The sequence below is a fragment of the Cajanus cajan genome, chromosome 7 (assembly GCF_000230855.2).
Source record: "Cajanus cajan strain Asha chromosome 7, NIPB_CcT2T_4, whole genome shotgun sequence".
Taxonomy (NCBI): Eukaryota; Viridiplantae; Streptophyta; class Magnoliopsida; order Fabales; family Fabaceae; genus Cajanus; species Cajanus cajan.
In genome coordinates this window covers 50,869,200-50,892,434 of record NC_138523.1, presented here as the reverse complement: position 1 = coordinate 50,892,434, position 23,235 = coordinate 50,869,200, and the positions used below count along the sequence as shown (strand labels likewise).

At 32.6% G+C, this 23,235-nt stretch overlaps 3 protein-coding genes across 4 annotated transcripts; all 3 read right to left on the bottom strand.

Annotated features, from left to right (window-relative positions):
* Window positions 1-574: 574 nt before the first annotated feature.
* SAMTL (mitochondrial substrate carrier family protein) lies at window positions 575-8,565 on the bottom strand. The gene is made up of 7 exons (XM_020378990.3): window positions 6,942-8,565; window positions 5,152-5,569; window positions 3,224-3,368; window positions 2,951-3,066; window positions 2,705-2,783; window positions 1,752-1,985; window positions 575-1,134 (listed from the first exon to the last, which is right to left on the bottom strand). Exons 1-7 carry the CDS (start codon window positions 8,065-8,067, stop codon window positions 811-813), a joined length of 2,442 nt encoding a protein of 813 aa, XP_020234579.1. The 5' UTR covers window positions 8,068-8,565; the 3' UTR covers window positions 575-810.
* A 4,777-nt stretch (window positions 8,566-13,342) lies between these two features.
* On the bottom strand, window positions 13,343-17,518 carry IQD3 (IQ-domain 3). Of its 2 annotated transcripts, none has more exons than XM_029270514.2 (6): window positions 17,386-17,518; window positions 16,649-16,729; window positions 16,209-16,553; window positions 15,475-15,702; window positions 14,917-15,039; window positions 13,343-14,558 (listed from the first exon to the last, which is right to left on the bottom strand). In XM_029270514.2, the coding sequence occupies exons 2-6, from the start codon at window positions 16,712-16,714 to the stop codon at window positions 13,788-13,790; spliced, it is 1,533 nt and encodes a 510-aa protein (XP_029126347.1). In that variant the 5' UTR covers window positions 16,715-16,729; window positions 17,386-17,518; the 3' UTR covers window positions 13,343-13,787. The 2 variants fall into 2 exon arrangements, with proteins under 2 accessions (XP_029126347.1, XP_029126350.1); XM_029270517.2 differs by lacking the exon at window positions 17,386-17,518 and adding an exon at window positions 17,333-17,363.
* Window positions 17,519-21,068: 3,550 nt separating this feature from the next.
* On the bottom strand, window positions 21,069-23,017 carry LOC114916383 (uncharacterized). Its single transcript, XM_029272980.2, has one exon. It carries the CDS (start codon window positions 22,347-22,349, stop codon window positions 21,582-21,584), a length of 768 nt encoding a protein of 255 aa, XP_029128813.2. The 5' UTR covers window positions 22,350-23,017; the 3' UTR covers window positions 21,069-21,581.
* Between the last annotated feature and the right edge of the window lie 218 nt (window positions 23,018-23,235).

The window sequence follows — 23,235 nt, the reverse complement described above, 5'->3', positions numbered from 1 at the left end:
AATAAAAGGACATTTGTTGGTCATAAATTTACATTCTTTGTGAACACCAAATACTGGTCTATACCATGAGAGAAGAGGGGAGAGTTATTGTGTGATAGGTGGTGATCTAATGTGGAGAGAAAGAAAAATGAGTATTTATATTGTCACAGTCTATGTAACAACGTTTTATTTGCCAGGCATGTGTCGTGAAATCAGCTAAATTATACTTGTTATGTCTAAAGTTTGAAGACTAGAGTCTTTTTTTCAAAAGACTTTTTTACATGCCTAAAAACATTATGCATTATATATATAGTGTATCGAGAAGTAAATTTACAAAATTTTATCATTAGTCAAGCAACCATCTGAACTTCGGGTATGCAAAATTCATATCCGCACCTCATACTTGAGATATACCAATTAAGCTACAGTCTGAAACGCAAGAATTATATTGTAATAAGTACATAATAAATTGATTGTAAATACACAGTGCTCTAACCAAGTAAATGAAGATTTGCAAATCAACTCAAAATGGGATGAAAAAATGGACCAAGAAAACAAAAAAGATGTGAGCTCAAAGATACAAAGGATTAAAATCTGTACAATAGATGAAGAAATAAATTGAACCTTTATAGTTTGCAATTATATGGTGAACATATTTTTTAATTCTGCTGCTAAAGGGCAATCTCATAAAAGTATAAAATGAACAAAAGGAAACAAAATGTGTAATTCAGAGCAGCATCAATGGCCTTATTCCAATGATTGCTGCAATAAACTCAAAAATTCCACCAGACATTTGGTTGCTGTGTGACAGAATCCCAGTTAACAAAGATATTACTCTGCACTTCCTGCCTTGCCCTCCTCATTTTTATTCATTGCTTTCTTTGCTAACTCATAACCTGCGAAGTTCATAGCACCAAGAGGCGCAATCCAAAAGAACCTGGGCACTGCTCCTTTGAACAAGCCAAGGGGTCCCTCATGTTTTAGTATAGAGAAGGCTATAAAGGTCATTGACACAGACCGACCCTGAGCAGTCATCATTCTAGTTTTCATGACATCAAACGGCGTCGTGACAACAGCTGCCAAGCCACCAGATAAAGCTCCAACAGCAATTGTTTCCAAGGGACCGAGTTCCCGCTCTAGTAGTCGTTCGGCAACCTAAAAGTCAAACGCCAAAACCATCACTCAGTAATCATCCATGACAACATACCATTTTAAAGGAAATTCACTGGTAGCCAGCCAAACATACTATACAAAGTCTACATGCAATTTATTATTATTGTATGGTCACAACTGTTTATGATTGAGTTATTCCCTGCTAATTGGTGTATATTACATCAATTCAGGCTTCAGAATGCATGTCACATAATTTTGAAGAAGAATATCCCATGGCTTAATGTTAGCTAAGATGTACTTCAACTCATTTGATATAACACATTAAAATTTACTGCTGCTTAAGTTTGTGTTAAACAGTAGTCAAAAAATAAACTGATATTAATCTTTCTCCATGAAACTGTAAAATTTCCTATATAATCCTGCTTAATTTTTATTTTTTTGGGTGAACATAAAACATTTATTTTCACACAAGTTTCAAACGAAAATATAATACAACAATAAAGCCTTATCCTACTAGGTGAGGTCAGGTACAGGCATCACATAAATCATTCAGTTAAAGGCCAATGCTTCAGAGATATATTATCAATGCATTAATAAAAAATGTAAATTCCATTGACAAACAGGACCAAGAAACATGTTGAGTCATGGAAATTACACACCTTCTTAGATTCTGCATAAAGCCCCATGCCAGCAACATAAAATGGAACCTCACGGCATAGTGTTGCTCCAGTTCCACGAAAGAAACCCCGAAGGCCATCCTGTTCCCAAGTCCCCACAAAAGCCTCACCCACATTTTCAAAAAGACCAGCCTGTAACCTCTGCTTCAACACCTCACAGGGGATCCGCACAGCTGTTCCCAAAAATGTGCTACAGAATGATGCTACAGATTGAACCTACAAAAAATGCTCATACATGAAACTTCTAGATTTTAGAGAAGTGACAAGAAAGCAGACCCTATTAAACAATATAAAGAAATTATTATCAACCTACTAATGTAAAATTCCCTTTCAAAGGTTAATCAAAGTGAACAAACCTTTTATGTATTAAAAACTATAGAATAGAATTTGAGAAATGTTTATCTATTAGGTATGAACATCTCACTTAAAAGCATTTGCATCATTCTAATAAGGGTTTCATTACCATGTTCCCTCGGGTTAAGAATCCTTTATTACCTTTCATTTTAAATCATCCTAATTACCTAACATGTCCTTGTGAGGGAACATATTACCACCAATAACAACCCTTCTAATAAAGACAAGGAGGTAAATAATTTAGCTTAAGTAAAAAATTCACTTATCACTGAGTGACAGATTTCTCTTGGTTTTATTTATGGTAAGAGGGAAACTCGGAAAGTTTGCAGCAGTAGTGTAGCTATCTTCTTAACCAGTTTTCTCAATAATGCAACAGCTTTAACTAATCTAAATTATATAATGCAGAAAACCTGACAGACTGATATTCTGGGACAAAACAAGGACGTAGGTATAATTTAACTGAATGTTAGGGAAATGAGGCAATTCACTGTATGTTCTTTGCATTCTCAACAACAAACAAGGAAAAATAATCAGGAGTAGCCCAGGATATTAATAGAAAGCAAATAGACTTTACAAATTACCTGGAGTTCTGGCAGTGTTGGAGCAACATTTATCAACACCAGTTTACTAGCTTCAAATATCCCAGTTCGCAAGCCATGGCTGCATTACAAAGGTAGCATAAGCTTTAAAGGGGAAAATAACTCTAATCTATCACTGTTAAGAGAAGGTTTTAATGAAGCTTGAAACACCAACTTCTTTTCTGCTTTTTTGTTTCAACATAAAGGAGAATGAGAAGGGGGGAATTGAAAAGAGATCAAATAAACAACCTCGAAAACTGTCCAAGAATGGCAGGGATTGACCCTCTGTATAAACCCCGCCTTCCAATGTCCGGCAGCTTAGAAATTATTTCAGGGAAGGACATGGTTGATGCTTGTACTCGAGTCTAATATACCGAATAAGACAATGATGAGTCCTCTTAAAGGAGTCTAAAAAATAAAAGCTATGAGAGGAATATGGAATTGTGTGCTCTCCACAGATAAAGACATGAAATCAGCAGTTACAGAAGAAATCAATAAGTTTGTGAAAGTTCAAGAACATACCTTAATTGTATCAACTGGATGCAGTAATGCACAAGACAGGGCACAAGAAAGGCCACCTGCCAATGCAGATCTTAGAACGCTTCCTGCTGGAATTTCAACAGCTGGTGGAACAGCGACTACAGTTGCAGCTTCAAACCAAATACTCCTGAAAGTATAACCATAACAAAAATAGTCATCGATATAAATTATAAACGATGAATCTTAATCATTAACTGCTGATGAATCTTAATCTTAATCATCATTGAGGAAATTAAAATACTAACTGCAACACTTCTACATAATTTAATCTTATTGCATAATATCATTTTTTCTGAATATTTGCCTTAAATTAAGATAGGAAACGACAAGGACCACATTAAACCACAACAATTTAATATACTGACAATCAACTTAATCTATCTAATTCACCTATTCTTCATAATTTCATAATGTGATTCATACATTTTATTCCTCTTTACTTCACACAATTTTGATTATCTGTCTTGCTTTTAAATAAAGGAACCAAAGTGTTTCTCCTCTACTCATCTAGCATTTTCTTAAAACTCAAAATCTCATTAAATAGCCTGGCGAACCAAATGATACCTGTTTTACATACACATTTCCAAACTTCAATAGGGATTTCTTTTTTGGTCCTACCACAGGGTTCTCCCTAGCCGATTGAGCTTGAGACTAATTTCACTCGCAGTACTATGATTGTCATTGCCTGACAAGTTTTCGCACATGGCAGGGACCAAACACGAGTTCCCCACTACATAGATTGTCCATAAAACATGTGAACAAAGGGTGCCTAACCACTACATCAATCTATTGGGTCAAGACCAACAAGTTAACCATTATTTATCCTCTTAAGGGCTTCTTTTACCTCCCCAACTCAAATTTTGCGACAGTAAGCCAAATTTTGATAGTCCCCTAGAATTTATCATCCTTCCATATTAAAAGTCAGTGTCAGTCCATCATTGACAAACTTATAAAAACATTTCTCTCATCTATCTTTGATATCTTGAGCTACAACCAAAACCTTTCCTTGTTCAATCTTAATATGTCTTACTTGGTTCAAGTTTCATAATCTCTTTTCTCTATTTTAGGCAAACTTATGTATCTTATGTTTTCCATTCTTTGTCCCAATATATTGGTAAAACTCCTCAAAAGCTTTGAATCGTGCCTCACTCGTTGCTTTCCTTGTCTCATTCCTAGCATTCTGAATTTCTGATACCTTTTTCCAATTGTCAGCATTATTGCACCTGTTTATGGCCTTAAAACACACTTTTATTTCTTAGCTTGTCTTGAACACCTTCATTCCACCACCAAGACTCCTTATGTCTCAATCCAAAACCTTTTGAACACCTTCCGTTAGTAACCTTCCCAAACTTCGTAAACATCCTAACCCCAAATGAGGTTAGCATTAGTACCCTATGATTCTAAATTACCTCCCTCCAACAATTTGTTGGTAACTTACTGATTTTGTTTGTTTAAAAGGAACATCTAGAATCAAGACTGTTGTGTAGTAAGACACTCCTATAATTATAGAATCACTATGTAATCCTTGAAAACTTATTTATCAAGGCTTCATACCCAAACTTTGTGGCAACGTATAGTTTTGGTTGGAATTGGATGCACACATTACTTTTTAATCCCCCCTTTTTGAACTTTCCCTCTTTTCTCTATATTAAATTTCCTTTCTATCATTAAAGGTATTGTGACATCATTATCTGTAAATATATAAGTAACTATATGCATAAGCACAGCATTTTGCCAAGACAGTAATGTCACTTATTGACAACCCTCCCCACAATGTCCAAAAACAAATATATAAAAAGGAGTAATTGAGTTTATATATAATAAAGTGATATTTATAATACATCTATCTCCAATAGAATATACAGGGCAATTAAAATAGAAAACCAATCCATTGATCATATGTTTCTTACCTAGGATCTTCTTGAAGACGGTCTGAGGGAAGCAGAAGCATGAAATTGCGGAAGTGTCCATATGATATAGATTCTTCTGTATCTGCATTGAGAAATCGCATCATAGCAACAGCATTGTCCTCATTTGCAGGTAGTCCTGCATTCTTTAGTGATTCCAATATTTCACTCTTCTTTAATGTCCCTGACTTGCTTAGACATAGAGAAGTGTATGCACGAAGAATTGTTGGCTCCTTCTGTTCCAATAATGACAAGAACTGCTTCAAACCAAACGACCTGGAAAATAAATGACTTCTAGCACGGCTCATAAACTCTTTAGCATATCTTCGTGGTAGCTTTCTTTTTCTCATTGCAACTTCTAGATCTTCTAGAGTTACTTGGCCATCACCATCTCTATCCAGCTCCTCAAAGAACCTTTTCCCTGTTATGATATTGAAAATGAAAAGTCAAATTTGGCATTCCAGCAAAAACCCCACAAATAAACATATATGTTAAGTGCAGTACCTAGTCTCTATATAGTTTAGTAACTGGTGTTGTAACTAGCCTATCTTCTCTATCTGTTAACAATCAGTGGACAGTTGGCAATCATATATGTAGTGCTTAGTCAACACCTAGTACTATCTGTATGTAACTGTTTCTGATTGAGACCATTACCTTCCTCTACATATAGAGGATCTCTTTGTAACAATAAATAATAATAACAAAATAGATTTCTGTTTCTCTTTCTGTAGGCCTAGTTTCTTTTCTAATAATACACAACAAATAAACTGGAAATCTTACCTACATACTTCAAGCAAAGATGTCAGAAATGGAATAGCCAAACAGCTTAAACATAATTTGAATGACGATAGGTACAAGACCAAAGCACAAATGACAAAAAGGCTAAAAGATCACAATTGCATAGGATCTAGAGCCTGTATCCATTTGTAATAGAAATTATTTATCGTATGAAGTATATTCCTTGATTGTATACTGTATAGTCATACATGATTACTAATCGGAGTTTTGATCATGCAGGGATCGATTGCCACAATGGCCAAACACTAATCCAGAAAAGAAAAAAAAAATAAGGGCAGGCATATTTTATTGTAGTTTTAGGATTTTCTTTTATAAAATTATTTTGTAAAATAAATTTTAAAAACTGTTTTAAAGGGGGGAAAGAAGGGGAAAATTGCTAAAACACCAACGTTCACATTTTTTATTGTTCTCAGTCCTCGAGCAGCCTAATTAATCTTCCCTCCTTCACATTTCCCAACTCAAATATATAAAAAAAATTAAAATTGTTCTCAGGGAATCAAAGCCCTGCATTTCAGAAGCAGAAGCAGATTTATGAAACAAGCCTGCGTTAATGTTTACTCAAATTGTATTACAACCCCCTCAATATATTACATCACCTACCATACCGCTTGGCACAGAAACTACTAGCTAATTGCTAATATCATTATATGAATCATAGAATTCATGTCAGTTCCTTTAACACTAAAAAATGTACCTAAAATATACTCTTATATTTGCTAAGACAGGTTCCTCCTATATTGACATATTTAATTAATATTTTCAAAGATCCTTCCCTCTCCATGCATATGTACAACATGTTTTATCCAATTCCTATGCTCAGTTGTATGCTAATAAATGCATTCATAACTTTGAATAAAAGGTACACCATAATCCAAAAGAACTCTTATGTTTTTACTTTTTAACAATCAATAACTTAAGTTATTAACAAGAGTTTGCTGGTATTCTATGCAAGCAAATTGAAATTCTCTTTTTCTATCCTATGTAAGATGCCATACCTTCAGACTCTGTGTATCTAAAGAAATCCTGTACCGAGATTAGTTTCTTCTTATCAGGATGGTCTTTAACTGTTCTCCCCAACTGTGGTAGCAGTTCAATCAATTCTGTCAATGAAACTGTGGAAAGTGTAGACCTTAGACGCTCCACATTTGAAAGAGGAATACTGAATATGTTGTTGGCAACCTTCTGCGGCGAATTTGAATTTCCTCCGGCTTCATCCTTGTTTTCATTATTACCATTACCATTACCATTACCATTATTATTACTACTATTATCTCCATCTCCGTTTATTGAAGGGCTTTCTTCTCCAGGCGCACTTGATGGAGGCACACCACCCACCTTTGCAAACCTCAAATTCCCCAAGAAACCATTCACATACACTCTGTGCTCCTCCAAGAAACCTGAGAGTGCATTCACATGACCAAAGTGAGAAAAAGAAGGTTGAGGCAGACTTGTTTCCCCAGAGTCAAGGTCATCCTTATTTTGTTGCACCCCATGATCAAGACTCTGAAGAGTCTGAGATAACTGATCAAAGATAAAACCTATAAGGCACTCAAGTGAAACATGCTTCCCATCCTTCTTCTTCACACCCTTCTCCCTCACTGCTCTACCGAACTGACCTCCCTTGGATTCATTCTGCTTCACCTCACATGATGAAACAGTGGGCTTCATGCAAGAACACAGCTTGTCCTCATCACACACTTTCTGAAACCTCTTCCTCCCAGATTTGAAGGGAAGTGGCAGAGACTGAAGGAACCCATTAACCAACAAAGACCAAGTCACCGCAAACTTCAAACAATTGGTGCAAGAAGGCCCGTCTTCCCTCCCCACTTGAGCTCTATTGTTACCACTACCACCATTCCCTGAAAACATGCCCAAGAAAGCCTTAAAAGGAACCTTCATTGATAAACCCTTCTTCTTCTTTACATCACAGATCTGAAATTCACCACCTTCCATCACTGGGGCAATCAAACAAACACCATTGACCTTGTTCTTTGGCCTCGCCAAACAATGCTCGAGATCCTTCGCCGCCTTGCGTATACCCACTTCCAGTGGCGACAGCGATTCCTTCACAACCTGGACGGAATTGAAAAAAGACTCAACTGGGTCGCTCCCTGACACCATTTTTAATCAACCCTTTGAAAAAGTCGCAGTCTTTTTCAACCCCCTTATCAGAATCAAAATTGAAAGTGCAAGTGCACCAAAAAAAAAAAAACAGAAAAACTAAAATCAACGGAGAATATATCAGACTGCTACGAAGACGGAATTGAAATGGATAACCCAATTGAGCTCGTAGATGGAAAAAAAAATTCAGTTTAGAGAACACGGAACCGATGAAGATTGCACATTTCGGTTAAAGATTAGACCCATTTTGGTGCTGAAAAAACGATAGTTTTTTATATGGTGCGGTGAAGAGACAAAAAAAGAGTGAAGAGAATTGAAGACAATAATTTGGATAAGATTGAGAAGAGACAAAGAGCATGAAGCGGTGGCTTTGGAGTTAGAAACCGATATGGGTGACAGAGCAAGAAGAAGATGAAGAAAATCAGTCCCAAAAGCAAAAAGAGATTCACAGAATACAAACTGAGAAGTGAGACTGCTTATTTACTTTTATGATTTCTTCAGGAAGATTAAAATCATTGAACGGAAGAAAATTATAAATGAATTATTTTATGTCAACTTCATTATTTTAATGACGATAAAATTATATATATTGATATTAGCATAATATTTCTTTTATTTTTTACAAATATTACATTAATTTTATTTAAGAAATATGATATTAATGTCAGAACCATATTAAGTATAGCAAGTGTAAGATTTTACGTTCGAACATTATTACAATCTATGTAATTATAATCTCTATAATTGATTAGACAAAATAATTCATTCATATACAAATTTCATTTTTACTATGTAGATGAATACTGCATCAGTTTCTTACAATTAAGTTCACCGAGTGGTCTCATAATATTCTTTATATTGTGTATCGTGATAAATTTGCGAGTAATACTTCTCTTGCTATTTATTTGCAATTAAGATATACTAAATTTTGTAGTTAATATAATAAGAAATATTATTCGGTAAAGAATGATAATAAAAAGGAATGTCATATGGTCATCTACCTAATTAAATATCTATCCCTTTTTTTACCAAAAAAAGAGGATGTAATTGTAACCCTCTTGGGCTGAAATATTCAAAGGGTTTTATTGTGTTTGGATAAAGGATGGTGAATGGATAATAGCTGACGCAAGGCCTTGTAGGAGTGAGGATTGGGGACAGAAGGGAAGGGTTGTTAGAACCTTCTTGTTTCTGACGAAGCTATGCTATTGTTAGATTAAGATAACTTGTTTAATCAAAATAACATTGGAAGTGATTTGGTAACGCTCAAGCTTATTTTTTCAGTAAAAAACAAACTGAAAATGCAAGGAGTGAACAAGTGCAAAACAACAAAGCAAAAGACACACATACACAAAATGCTTATTTAAAAGCACAACTTGCATGGACAAATTCATCAAATAATTAGACATTGAGTTTAGAATGTTTTTTAATGGCCATGATCATTCCAAGTGGCTGTGTATTTGCCAATGGTCATCACATATTGAAGTTACGAATGGGACTACTACATTTCTTTTGGAGGCTTTCTCTTCTGCAGTTAACCACACATTAAAACCCACACCAGTTTCTATGGTTTGCTTTGGTTGCATATACGGGTGGAAAATCTTCAAATTCTCTCAATTTCAAATACAAATACTCAATTCTATCAAATCAAACGTTTTTTTTTTTTCCTACACAAATTTTTCTTCTTCTTTTTTATGTGGCTGAAGATGATTAGCAATCTTCTTCTCTGTCTTTTTTTTTATTTTTTCATGACTATTATATTGAATTAGTGATACTCATTTAGCCCAATATTTTTAATGTGATCGAGTGATAAAACATTTAACCATTTCCAGCGTGTTAGAACAAATTATAGGAACAGCGAGTAAGAGACGGGTTAAATAAGGTGATTTCTGTTTTTACTCGGTACGAAATTTTCATTAAATTATTTATTTAAATTTAATTTGGTCTGATTATAACTCAAGATATATGAGACAAGACTGGATCAATTTAATGCTTTAATATAATATGTTAATACTAATATTATAGTTAAATTATAAAATAAAAGTATATAATTTTAAATTAAAATATATTTTGTAATATATATTTTGAAGTAAATAATATCATTATAAAAATAATATTATGTTATACAAAATATTATTTATAAATAAAATAGTTTTATTTTCAATATACAATTTTTCAAAAATTATTATACATGCATGTCTAATTAGAGAAAATAGTTTATGCATTGACAATATAAAAATTATTTACATTGTCATCAAAAATTTAAACTGACAATCTCAACTCAACAAGAATAATCACATTGCCTCATTTTTAAAAATTAATAGGATCAAATTAAATATTTTAATAATAAAAATCAAATTAAATAAATTAAATAAAATGAAGGAACCCAAAAGAAATTCAATCCCTACTTTAATAGAAGAAAATTAATGTAATAAAATTCATTAAATAGACATTTGTTAAAGTTGTCCAGGCATTTGAAATAGATATGGCTTACCCAAAGAAATCTCTGTGGCTCCCAAAATGAAAAACTCTTTAGATGTATCAAACAGACCTCTAAATAATAAAAGTCATAATAAAGAATAAGAAATTTGTCTCCTTTGACTTTTATATTTGAAAGCAACCATTTCTTATAAAAATGTATGTGGATGTAAGTATTTTTTACTGTATTTAATCCGTTAAATAACTCACACCAACCATTTATATAGTCATTTAGTTTTAATATATTGTTAGTATAAATAATTTTATATATTAACTTAAAATAGCTCCCAAATGTTCAAAAATGCATTCAATTTCTCAATGACCGACCATATTTAAAATTAAACTTTGGAGTTACTTTGTCTTTCAGTGGGATGAGGTGAAATTGATATCAAAATCAAAGAAAACAAGAACGAAGAATTCAATTAAGTAGTAAATTTGAGGTATGAGTTTGAATCTCACAAGGAAGTTATTTTCACTTACTATCCTTACATAGATCATACAAATGTCAAAATCTTACAGAATTTAATTACATGTACATATGTATAGTATTACTCGATCGTTAGGGTATAAATTTTTTTGTATTCAATTTTAGTTGTTGAAATTATACTAAATATTCGGTAATATCTAGCCTCACATATACAATTTCTTACATAATCTTTTTTGTTTTACAAATATAACATGAGAAATAGATAACGAAAACTGTACTAGTAAGGCCATTCGGCCACCAAGTGACCGAGGCTCAATTGGCACCCGAACGGTCAAACCAGGTGGCTGATACCCAATCGGCACCTGAATGGCCGAACCAAGTAGCCAACGGCTGATCGGCCACTGAAGACATATCATTAATCAAGAGTTAAGGATTACTCCTAATCAAGAGTTAAGAGTTAATCACACTAATAAGCCGATTAGAGGCGTATTACCTAATATGGTAATCCTGTCATAGGGCCCAGGGCATTCAGGGCCATAAATGTCAGTATAAATAGTTCATGTCACGAGGTAACGTCACTGTTCATTAATTACTATCGATATCTGTGTTTGTCCTGACTTGAGCGTCAGAGTGTCTTTTGCAAGTGCCCTTCCCTCACTGGAATATTCTATCGGAGCTCTCGTTCGGCCCTCAGAATACGAGAAAATTACTAGTGTGCCCTTCAGACAGGTACAAAAACCACGGGCAAATTCCTCACGTGTGGACATGAATCTTCTAGTTCAACGACCATCAACCTTTGGGATCTTCAAAAAATTGGCCATTGCTTCCCACAGTGATTGCACTATCTCACAAATTAGACAAATTAATTAACATTTATTTATAATGATTACTAATAATATGTATTGGAATGAGGATGTGCATGCAAACCCTCTTTTCTTGTTATTTATGATACATAGCCACATATATAGGCTTTTGCCTATTCTACAGGGTAAAATAAATCATCTAATTTCATATAATAATAAAAAGTCAACGATCGAGAGTGTAAACTCCAATCACAAATTATTGAATCCAATTAATAAATATATTGTTTTATTTTTATTGATTGATAGTGTAAATAGATTGTATATTATTATTGTCACTTTCATATTCTTATTCTGAAAACATCATGGTTGGCATGGCACACTCCAACAATCATTATTATAAGGATATATATCATATCATGATGTCGTTAAGAGCCTCTAAGTCTAACCACTATGATAGTATGACCTTTGATGGTTGATTCAGTATCACCGTTGAAGTCCTCAAACCTCCATCACTACCGTTGGTATCCTTTGACCACCATTGTCGTCACTTTGCCACCGACATTTTCTAATCACACTCATTATCACTATTCTTCACATCATCCCATTATTCTCACCACTGATATCTCTTCATTATCATGCTTTCAGTAAAATTTTAATTCAATTCAAATTTTCAAATTTCTAGTTTGATTTTTTTTCAAACCAACGAGATCAAACACATATCATAGATAATTGTGTTTCTCGAGGGTCGATTCTCTTGTGTTATTAGAGAAATAAAACTCACGTCAGTAATTTTTACACTTGATGAAAGAATTAGTTTTTAATTATTAGACTAGAGATATCCTTAATTAGACAAAAAAAAATTGAGTTCATAAATATATATTATATATTAATGTAAAAGTTTTTATATCATATATCGATGAATAAAATTTCTCATGAAATAAGTTTATTAAAACTTACATTTAAAATAAGTAGATAGACCTCTCCACTAAAATACATATTAAATCAAAACTCATATTATATAGATAAATATACTAGTTTTTTAATATTGTATAATATAAAATAATTTGATAACACACATTCCTTAACTACAAATTTTATAGTATTTGATTTTGAGAATATTTATAATGATATTTTTTTATTGTATTCAGAATATTATTTTAATGGAAAGGAATGTGATTCTCTTGGTATAAAAAAATAATTAATGTAAATATCATTTTTAATTAAATCACTACATATACTTTTTATTATTATTTTTTCGATCAGAAAAATTATTTTTCTTGATCAATTCAAATTTTAACAAATTTGGAGGTAAAATTATAATTATGAATTATATATACTTCCAATTTTATGATCCGAGCACACCGAGTTTTTTTTTTTACCAATTTAAGGTATTTGCATTTTTATCATCCAGACTCATGTACGCTTAAAATTAAAGTTTCTTATAAGATGAACACCAATTAAGGACTCTAGCTAGATAGTATTTTTAATTTATGGATCTGTGGCAAATAAATACATCCATTATTCAGTTTTCCAAATCGCTGCTTCTCAAAAACATAAAAGAGAATAGATCTAACTTGGTCACACAGACTCACAGCCAGGAACCATGGTCTAGAACTTGAATAATTGATATATACTTTACAAACAGAATACTTAATGAATTAAGTACAAGTTTACATGGAAAAATATATATTGCCATGAAACTAGTATCACCCCCCAAAACCCATCTGTTATGTAACATGACAAACAACACTACTACAATAAGTTAAGAAGTAAAAGAAAAAGTTGTCTGCATTGATTATGAAGACAACTGTAGGAATTAAATGATTACTTGATCAGCAAATTTTATTCTATCTTCCTCCCTTTGGCACCAAGAATATGATGGCTTGCGAAGAAAAAGTTGATAGATACAACTATGAAAAATGACACCACCTTTTATTTGATTCATCTTCATTCATAATTCTATTCTAAGTACACACACAACCCAATGGCATGCATGCATGATGCATGTTGCATCCCTACCTGCTCCCTCCGTTTTTCACTTTCACTTTCTCCTCGGGGATCGTAGCAATAGCAACATTCTTGTTGGGAGCCACATTTCCCGGCCTAGTTGAAATAGAATGCCTTCTTGAGCCTGCTGAAATAGAAGAAGAAGCTGGGAAAGAAAGCCTCTTCTTGAGAGGAGCAGAAGAAGCTGGTTTTTCAGGTGTTGTTCCATTTCTTTGCACACCAAATGATGCACTTCTCACTTTGGTGGTGGATGATGGCTTTGGCTTTGCAATCTTTGTGGATGATGATGGTGTTGTGCGGCATGATGAGCTTGAATGGCTCTCATCATCTCTCAATGGAGAGACACCAATGCTGTGTCTACGGTTGTTTTCTGAGACCTTGTTAAACATGCTGTGTGAATCACCATCACCACCCCATGAGCCACCCTTTGGACTTGATGGTGTCTTTGCCTTTGTTCCATTGGTGGATGGTGGAGCCTTTGGAGCTGTTGTTGAAGGGGAATTGTGGCTGGGAGGACGGGTTGGTTTTTGGCTTGCTGGGGAGGTTTTAAGATCTTGGTTCTGATCACGGAGAGAATACAACTTTGTGATCTCACCAACTGACATGTTGTTGCTTGAGGCAACCTTGGTAGATGCATGGCTATTTTGGTATGTAATGTTTTGGCCCTCCCATGGCCTTGCAGCCATCCATCTCTCTAGCCAATTCCATCCCCAGTGGGGATTGTTTGGATCCATAAATGTGGCATTTGCAGCAGATTTTGAAGAGTTCTTCCACGTTTGCTGTTGGAGGAAGTGATTGGTTATCCTTGGGAAATCATTTATGTTTGCCACAAATCTTAAAACTACCAACAATGCATGAACATGCATAGAATACAGGTCTACTACACATTTATTTTCAGCTTGTTTTCTAAATTTCATTTTGCAACAAAATTCTACATTGATGACTTGGTAGAACACGAGTTTAGTTACACTTCAAGATGCTATCCATATCTAGATTGGGAACATATCAATGTATCACGTTGGCCTAAAAGCTTTAGAAAATTTAATAATTGCCCACAGTGCATTGCAGAAGAATCACAATAGCTAGCATATGTTAGCAAACTACTAATATCCAAAATAATAGGCAGACTTTTCATACCTGATGTGTTGATGCATAAGCCAAAGCCTTCTCTCTTCTCATAGCTGCTATTTGTCTCTGCACCAATTTTGCTTCAACTTCCTCCTTTGATTTTATGCTATCATCCCATTTTTCACCAATTTGCTGCAAAAGTATTTGATACAATATTAAAATTTAACGATTGATAAATATTAAATTAGCAATAAAATCAACTTTCTATATTTTTAAAAATAAGAGATTAAATATTTTTATTTTAAAATAGATGAATCAAAATTGTCGATAAATAAAAATAAAAGAACTAAAAATATAACTTGGTCTAATATTTATATTTTCGAAAGGTGTGAACATATAATGAACAAAAAATGAAAACACATAGACACAAAAAATAATACAGAAGCATTATTATAATGCCACATTCTATGATCACAATGCCTATTGTATTTGCATTTTTATGTTTGGGTAATATTGGTACAAAATATCTATTATTGAAAATCGTGAACATACATAAAGTAAATATTTCTTTCATCTTATAGTCTATTGTATTTGCATATCATATGCAAATATTCATAAAGTGCTTACAGTAGATTGCAACTTGTCATACTCCTTCTCCCGTTTCTGCTGCAATTGCCGTTGAAGAGTTTGATTCTCCTCAGACATTTTGATCTTCCGCGCACGAATCTGAGACTGCAACCGTGAAAGAGTTTGCATGCTTTGTAAGGTACTAGCCGCTTGCCGTTGAACAGATTGCCCTTGCACCAATGATCTCAACCTCGCCAAACCTCTCAACCCACGCAAGGATCTTCTTGCCTGAAAACCCCATAACAAGCACTATTACACACAAAACTCACTCAAAGATGTTGCAACACATAAAAATTCTCCCCATAACAAAAGAAACTATAGATTTGTTTGGATAAATTTTTTCATAAGTTCTTACTTAAATAAGAAGTTTGCATAAACTGAACTAAAAGTCACTTCATTTACATTCATATTTTCTTCTCAGATTAGTGTTCCCAGATAGAGGAATGTTAATGATAATTTCTCTAACATTTTCTTAATTATTATTGATTGAAATTTAGTAAAAATCAAAATTTTTATAAATCCCATATCTCATTTAATGAATCTCACCTAATAGACTTATCAAAATTTGTGATTTTTAACCAATAATATAAAGAGAGTATTAGTATCGTATTTGAATAAGTGTCACCAACATTTCTATTATTGTAATTGATTTTGAAACTAACATGAACTTTCCATGTTATTAATTGATTGTGTAGCATTGAATTGTTCCAAATAAATAGGATAAAAGTCCATACCAAATATCCACGGTATGCTGTTTGAATTTTGATAGCTGCTGCTTCTCGATTCATTTTTCCATTGGCACGAGGCGTGTTTGAGAGACGAGCAACCTCTGCAGCAGCAGCAACAGCAGCCCCTGCAGCCACAGCAGTGGCCAAAACCAGAGAAAAGGCTTGGTTGCTCTGTTCATTCTCCCTCTCTGTCTCACTTCTTACTTTGATCTCTTTTCTTGGCGGAAGTGAGGGAACAACGGCAATTGGTCGTCTTTCAGGTGCATTTTCTAGATCCTCATGATGATGAACCCCAAAACATGCAAACTTTGAGTTTAAGCCTGAGTTTGACCTATTATGATGATGATGTTTCTGTTTATATGAACAAAAATAATCAGTTTTGCATGAGAATCTTCTCCGATTTCAAGGTAAACTATCTTCTATTCATGTTATTGGTATTCACAAACCTGTTCCTTTTTAGAATCAGAAATGAAAACTTTCTTCACTGCAGAAAACCACCCTTTCCTCCCCATGTGAAGTTCCTTTATCTTCATTAACAAACAAAAGAAACTAAATTATTAAAGGGTCAAAAAACGTAAAATGAACAAACTTCCTTCAGAAGAGGTGAAACTAAAAGAGAATAGATGAATAAAAGTTGTGGTGGAACCGTGGAAGTAATTAAACCAATTTAATGCACGTTGAAGAAAACAGAACTTGATTTCATGCATGGAGTTGTAAAAGGAAAGAGCCACGGAAATTTCAATACAACCTCAAAATGGAGATCATAAATGTTGAAAGAAAATGTATAACAGATGCATTCAATAAAAGGCATTCACAACCCCATTAATGAAAAGGACTAGAAACCGAAACTAAATAGAAAAGACAAAGACTTTCATCCGATTCATTAATGCAATGGAATGATCAAACGAGGAAGAAGCCAAAACATAAAAACATGATTCAAAAAGCCATGAAAAGTTGAAAAACAAGGTCAAAAGCACCAATTTTGAATGCCTAGTAATGCAATGGACCGACAATAGAAGAACAGAGAGAGCATAATTCAAAAAACCATCAAAAGGAGATAGGGTAATGAGAAAAGGGACAAAAAGCATGAGAAAGAGGACAAAAAATGAAGTTTTTGACACAACAAAAACCTTAGCATGAGAATCAGAAATGTGTCTGGAAAGAAATTAAGGTACATACATACCCTGTGAAGAGAAAATAAGGACAAAAGGAGGAAAGGAGAAAACTTCAACGATGAATGAATCTATTACAGCAAGGATTGGGTGTCAGGATAAGTGGGGCCCTATACGGAATGTCATTCCTAATTTTAACGTTCATAAATAACAGCGTACCCAAACAAAAAACCAACTATGCAACCAAATAACAAACTCTTTTCGCTGTCTTTTTTCACTTTTTCATGGTCTTCCATTTCGCTTTTACTTTTTCAAAGTTAAATTCAATTCACCTTCCTTTTATGTAATACTCCTATGTATTCCTACTTTTCTCAATTATAAACGCTTACTTACTTCACCCATATTATCATATTCAATAATAATTTGGTCGCCATATATTAGATAAAATAAAACATTATGAAAATAATTATTTTTTTCTATTACATGAAAGTCAGTTGAATTTCTATATGCGACTATATGAAGCCAAAAATATATATTTTGTATTTGATTTAAAAATATTTATAAGACAAAACAAAAATATCAACAAAGACATGTCAAAATTTCACCTTTTCATACTTAGGAAATCTTTTGTTAAAGTATAAAAACATTCATTTTTCATGTTATACCAATACCAGCTAATTCTATTTTTAATATAATTATTATTATTATCTTGTTATTATTATCATAATAATTTATTACGATAACAATTTATCATTATTACCCATTAAAACAATAATAATAACTTATTATGATAATTAATATTAAAAATATTATAATAAATTTAATATTATTTTATTTATTAAATAATATATAAAATAAAAAGTTGGCTAATAACTTAAATATATGTTGATGTATATAAAAAAACACATTATAAGTATATCTAAAAGTCTTTTTTTTTCTACAACGTATCTTATATATTTGATTAGAAATGATTCACAAATCCAACTAAAGCAGTTAAATCTTTTAATCTACAAAGTGAAGCAATAGTTGCATGAGGCATATGAAGCATTGGTGACATGACACTGATCGTCCTGAGTTCTGGGAGCAACAATCCCAACCATAGCGGTCGGTCCACCCTTGCTTACAAGTATATTCCTGACTATCTATAGCTCACAAATAAATATTATATTAAAATTAAAAAAATTTATTATGTTGTACTTATTAAGCTTCACTAAACTTCGATGGCATGCAAACTCACAAATCAACATGATTAAAAATCACAAACCGTTTATCTAATAAGAAAATAAATAATTAGACATGTGATAGTAATGTGTTCAATGATTTATTCATGTGAGGGATAAGTCTTTCAAATATAACATGATTTTATCCAATAATAAATTGGACAGCAAAACTAATAATTTTTTTTTAATAAAAAGATTCGCCATCCCTCACAAAAAGATAAAAACAAAAAGAATATATGTAAGGAGAGAGTTGTACAAAAACCTTATGAGATAAAGGGGATTTTTTTTTTACGTACACACTTTTTAGAAAATTTTTTTCTTATAGCTATCTCTTAAATTATTCTTTTCTTTTTATTATTTTTTATTTAGTTCTTATTTTTTATTTTAATTTTTAAAATTGTTAAAAAAATTATCCTTACAATTACTATTGATCACCATCTATTTATTAACCTTTACATTTATTTTATTTTTTATAAATGTACAGAAGTACGAAATATATTTTTTACGTTAGTTTTTTTTTATGATTTTTTTTTTACGTTAGTTTTTAATAAAGAAGACAGTTGATTGATTAAATATTAAAAATAAAAAAAAATATAAAAAAAAAAGGTCAGCAAAACCAAATTAGAAAGATCAAGTCAAAAGTAAAACAATTTCAATAAGTCATTAAATTAATTTATTATATTTAATCAAATAAAATACTAATATTTTAAAATATTCACTCAAAATATTTAACATATCATCCATATTACTCATATAATTTGTTTATCTCATCTCATAATTTTTAAATCAAATACACAAAAAAAAATCATAATAAAAAAATATTCTACCCTTATTTTCTTTTTGTGGCACATATTTTTTTCTAGACTTTCATATTAAATATAATCAATATTTTGTCTCTTTTAATTATTTATTCAAATAAATGGGATTATTAATGTCTCTTTTGCATAATTGTAATCTTTTAGTGATAAAAAAATCATTAATAAAACTCAAATCTCTTTCATTAATATTTGATATAATGTACATATATAAATTACTAGTGAAGTAAAATAACTTTTTATTGATTGAAATATTTTTTGAAAATTTTTAAATATAAATTTTTTTTAGCCAACATAGCTCAAATTAGATTTAAAAATCCATTATTTCAAAAATCAAAATTTAAAAGTCTATTATTGGATCTTTGAATAAAATATTTATTATAATTAACATTCAAATTAACCATTGACGGATTGAGAAGTGATACTTAAGGGATTATCCATGCCTTTTTGTTCCATAGCAACAGGAAGGATTGAGAAGAGGATTTTGAATGGTGAAACCCATTAGTGAGTTAGGATTGAAGTTTGAAGAGAAAACCAAAAGAAGAATGTTGCAGAGAAGGTGCAAGTAGAATCCTTTGACACCATATTATGATATCTATTATAAATTTTTTTAAAAAAATGGCATAGAGGACGCGAAATCAAAGTCACCATTGGCGAAAGAGCTTTATGAATCCATTTGAAAATTGTTTACCTCCACATCAAAGTATTACAGATTACAAATATTTGACAAACTTGTCATTTATGCAAACAATGAGCACATGGTAGCAAAACAAATTATAAATACAAATTGTGACAAATACTTAAAAAAAGAATCAAAATAAAACATGGAATTTTTGGAAATTTTCTCCATCAGTTGTCAGATCAATTTCTAATGCTTTAATAAACACTAAAACATATTCTCCCAACCCGAAAATTAATTGCTGTTTCAGATGATTATTGAAGGAAAAATGGAACAGATACAGTGATGTTATGGATGCTTTTAGCACATTATAGTAAGAATTGATAAATGATGCTATAACAACAGCTAGAAAAGATATTTCTTGAGGAAAGAAAAATGATCGATTTTCCAACCTTAATGAAGACATTTAGATTTAGGACACTTGCTTTTCCATATAACTTTAGCATTCAACTAATACCGTTGCCATCTGTTGGCCATGGGGCATTATTTAGCATGCAAGATTTTTTTTATAAATATATAGTAAAAGAATTATTACAGAGAAAAACAGAGGGTACAAAAAAGAAATAGATGAGGTATCCTCCATAACTAAGTAAAATACAAATAAATGACAGAGAAAAAAAAAACTAGCAAAATAGGTTAAGTCCACATTATTGTGCAACTCCCTCTTCATATTTAAGAGAGATTGATCTAAAGAAATCATCACCACAGCACCAAAAGGATAGCAAGGAAAAGAAGGAAAAAACTTATTCCAAAGCAGGTCTAAAAATAAGGAAGCATCCTTCAAAATAAAATATTTCATATTCTTTTCCATTATCAAAAGGAGTATCTTTATGGAACACAAATTAATATCTCTTGAGAGCATGACAAACACCAGAAAAAATATTTGGTTGTAACCAAAGTTTCAGGCCATGTTATTGAGTATTAACACATTACTATTAATTAGAAGGCATATCTGTTTCTATAATCTTTAGACTACATTCTACCAATACAATTTAAATAGTTCAAGTATACCCAATGAACGTAGATTATAATATCATACATTTTAAACAAGACAACGTTCAAACATTGATTGTATCTTGAAACTTGGCTGACAAGTCAAACCTTAAGTTTTGACCCCTCAATTGATACATGTTTGCCCCTCAGCCTTAAGCCATCTACATTTGATGAGCAATATTCATGATTAAAGTTCCAATCATGATACAAAATACTTCATTACTTCAAACACCTAATTAATACATCAATATTTTTTTCTATAACATCATTATATCACCTATATATCATTCTTACACTTCTCTCCTCTTCTCTATGTATTTATCTCAATAGTGAAAAAAGTATTAGATACTCTCTAATTAATCTCTGCATGACATATATAATAAGTTTTATTAATTTTTCATAAATTAAAAAAACTTAAACAATACATGTCATATAGAGATTAATTGATATCATTGAGATAATAATTTCTCCTATTAATGTATTTTTGCCCAAACATGACAGAAAGGAGGGTCAAATTGGAGTAGATGATTGTTGTAGAGGCACATGCTTTGTTCAAAAATTCACACAAAAGCAGCCTTTACAACATCATTTGCAATCTTACTAGAGCGGCAGCCTAACACAAAGGAGATTGACTTCAACAACTTCCACATCCCTTTACAGCTTCCCTTCCCCTTCATAGCCACCTCCTTTCCATCCTCCGGCGCCGGAAACATCGTCGCCGGACCCCTCCTCCGGCCTTGCCTGTTCCTTATGTCTCTCAGCTCCATCTCAGTGCTTGACAACTTGGACATCGATCCAAACATGAACAAGAACCACCTAGACTTAGTTGTGCTCCTCATCAAAGAAACCTTCCCAGTGGACGTGTAGTCACATGCAAAACTCTTCGAACCCTTTCCCTCTAACAACTCTTCCTTCTTCCAACCGTGTTTTGCTTTGTTCATTGGCCTCCACGGAAGAATAGGGATACCCTTTTGAACATTGTTGCTTTCATTACGTGGAGGATTAATGTCCTTGAAGGGAATGAGTTTTCCGCAGAAGATTATGTTATCTGCGGTTGTATTAATATTGTTGCTTGACGTGGTGAATTCCTCACTGAAGAACTCGAATAATTCGTTGTCGTTGTCGTTGTCCTCACCACTATCAGATGAGTTTTTGCCTTCTTTGGAGAAGTCTTCACCACCCCATCTAGCTGAAACTGAGCCATTGTAAATTGGAAGGTCACAGAGAGATAGGGTTTCTTCTTCCTCGTAATCGTTTGGATCTGCATGTAGTAGAGTGCTTTCTTCGTTTCCTGCTTCATGGTATACGTGAAATTCCTTAGCCGACATGAGTGAAGATAGAAACAAATGAACACAAAGATGTGAAGAATATTATTATTTCTTGAGGTTTTGTTTTTGCTGCTTATGGGGTGTCTTGATCTATTCAATATATATGGAAGAGATTAATCATCTAGAAGAGGTTTATAATTGATATAGTCGATACCATCCAGATGAATTAAAGGAATAATTAAATAACAAGGTACTCAGATTTAACCCTTTTGATAATTAAATCATCTAGAAGAGCAGGCGCAAAAGGCTAAAAGGGATCTTATAATATTTCTTATTCAAAGGGCTTCTAGATGAAACTATACAATTAATATGCATGGAGAAAATTAACAATGAATTCTCGGATTTTCTCATTCTAGAATTGTGTTATTAATTAGTTTAATGGAGGCTGCTTTGGTTGTGTCCACATGTCTGATTTAAGTTAGTGTTTGGATCCTTGTCCTGAAGTCAATACCAAGGTCCCATAGGCACTTAATTTATGTGCTGTTTGGTACTGTTGACGTACGTGGAGCCGGCATGTTCAGCAAAGTAGCATATACTCTTCTGCTTTTCCTACACTTAATGATATAGTGCATTGATATTGACTTGTTTTTTGTTATTGTGTGTGGACAAATATGGAACAAGAATCCATTAGTCGTCTATGACTAGCAAGATTGTTATTCATGCATGGCCTTTAAATATGTTTACATTTTCAAACTTGAGCAAAACATGCTCAAGAGGTGCGATCATAAACAAATTCCAGAGTGCTTTTGCTTTTCTTCTGCATTAGTTTGTGGATTAAATGGTCGATTATTATATTGGTGAAGGAAAAATATATGTGAAACAATTATCATGATGCATTCCAGTGCAGCTAATTTTGCTAATTAGGAATATGATCGTAATTCATACA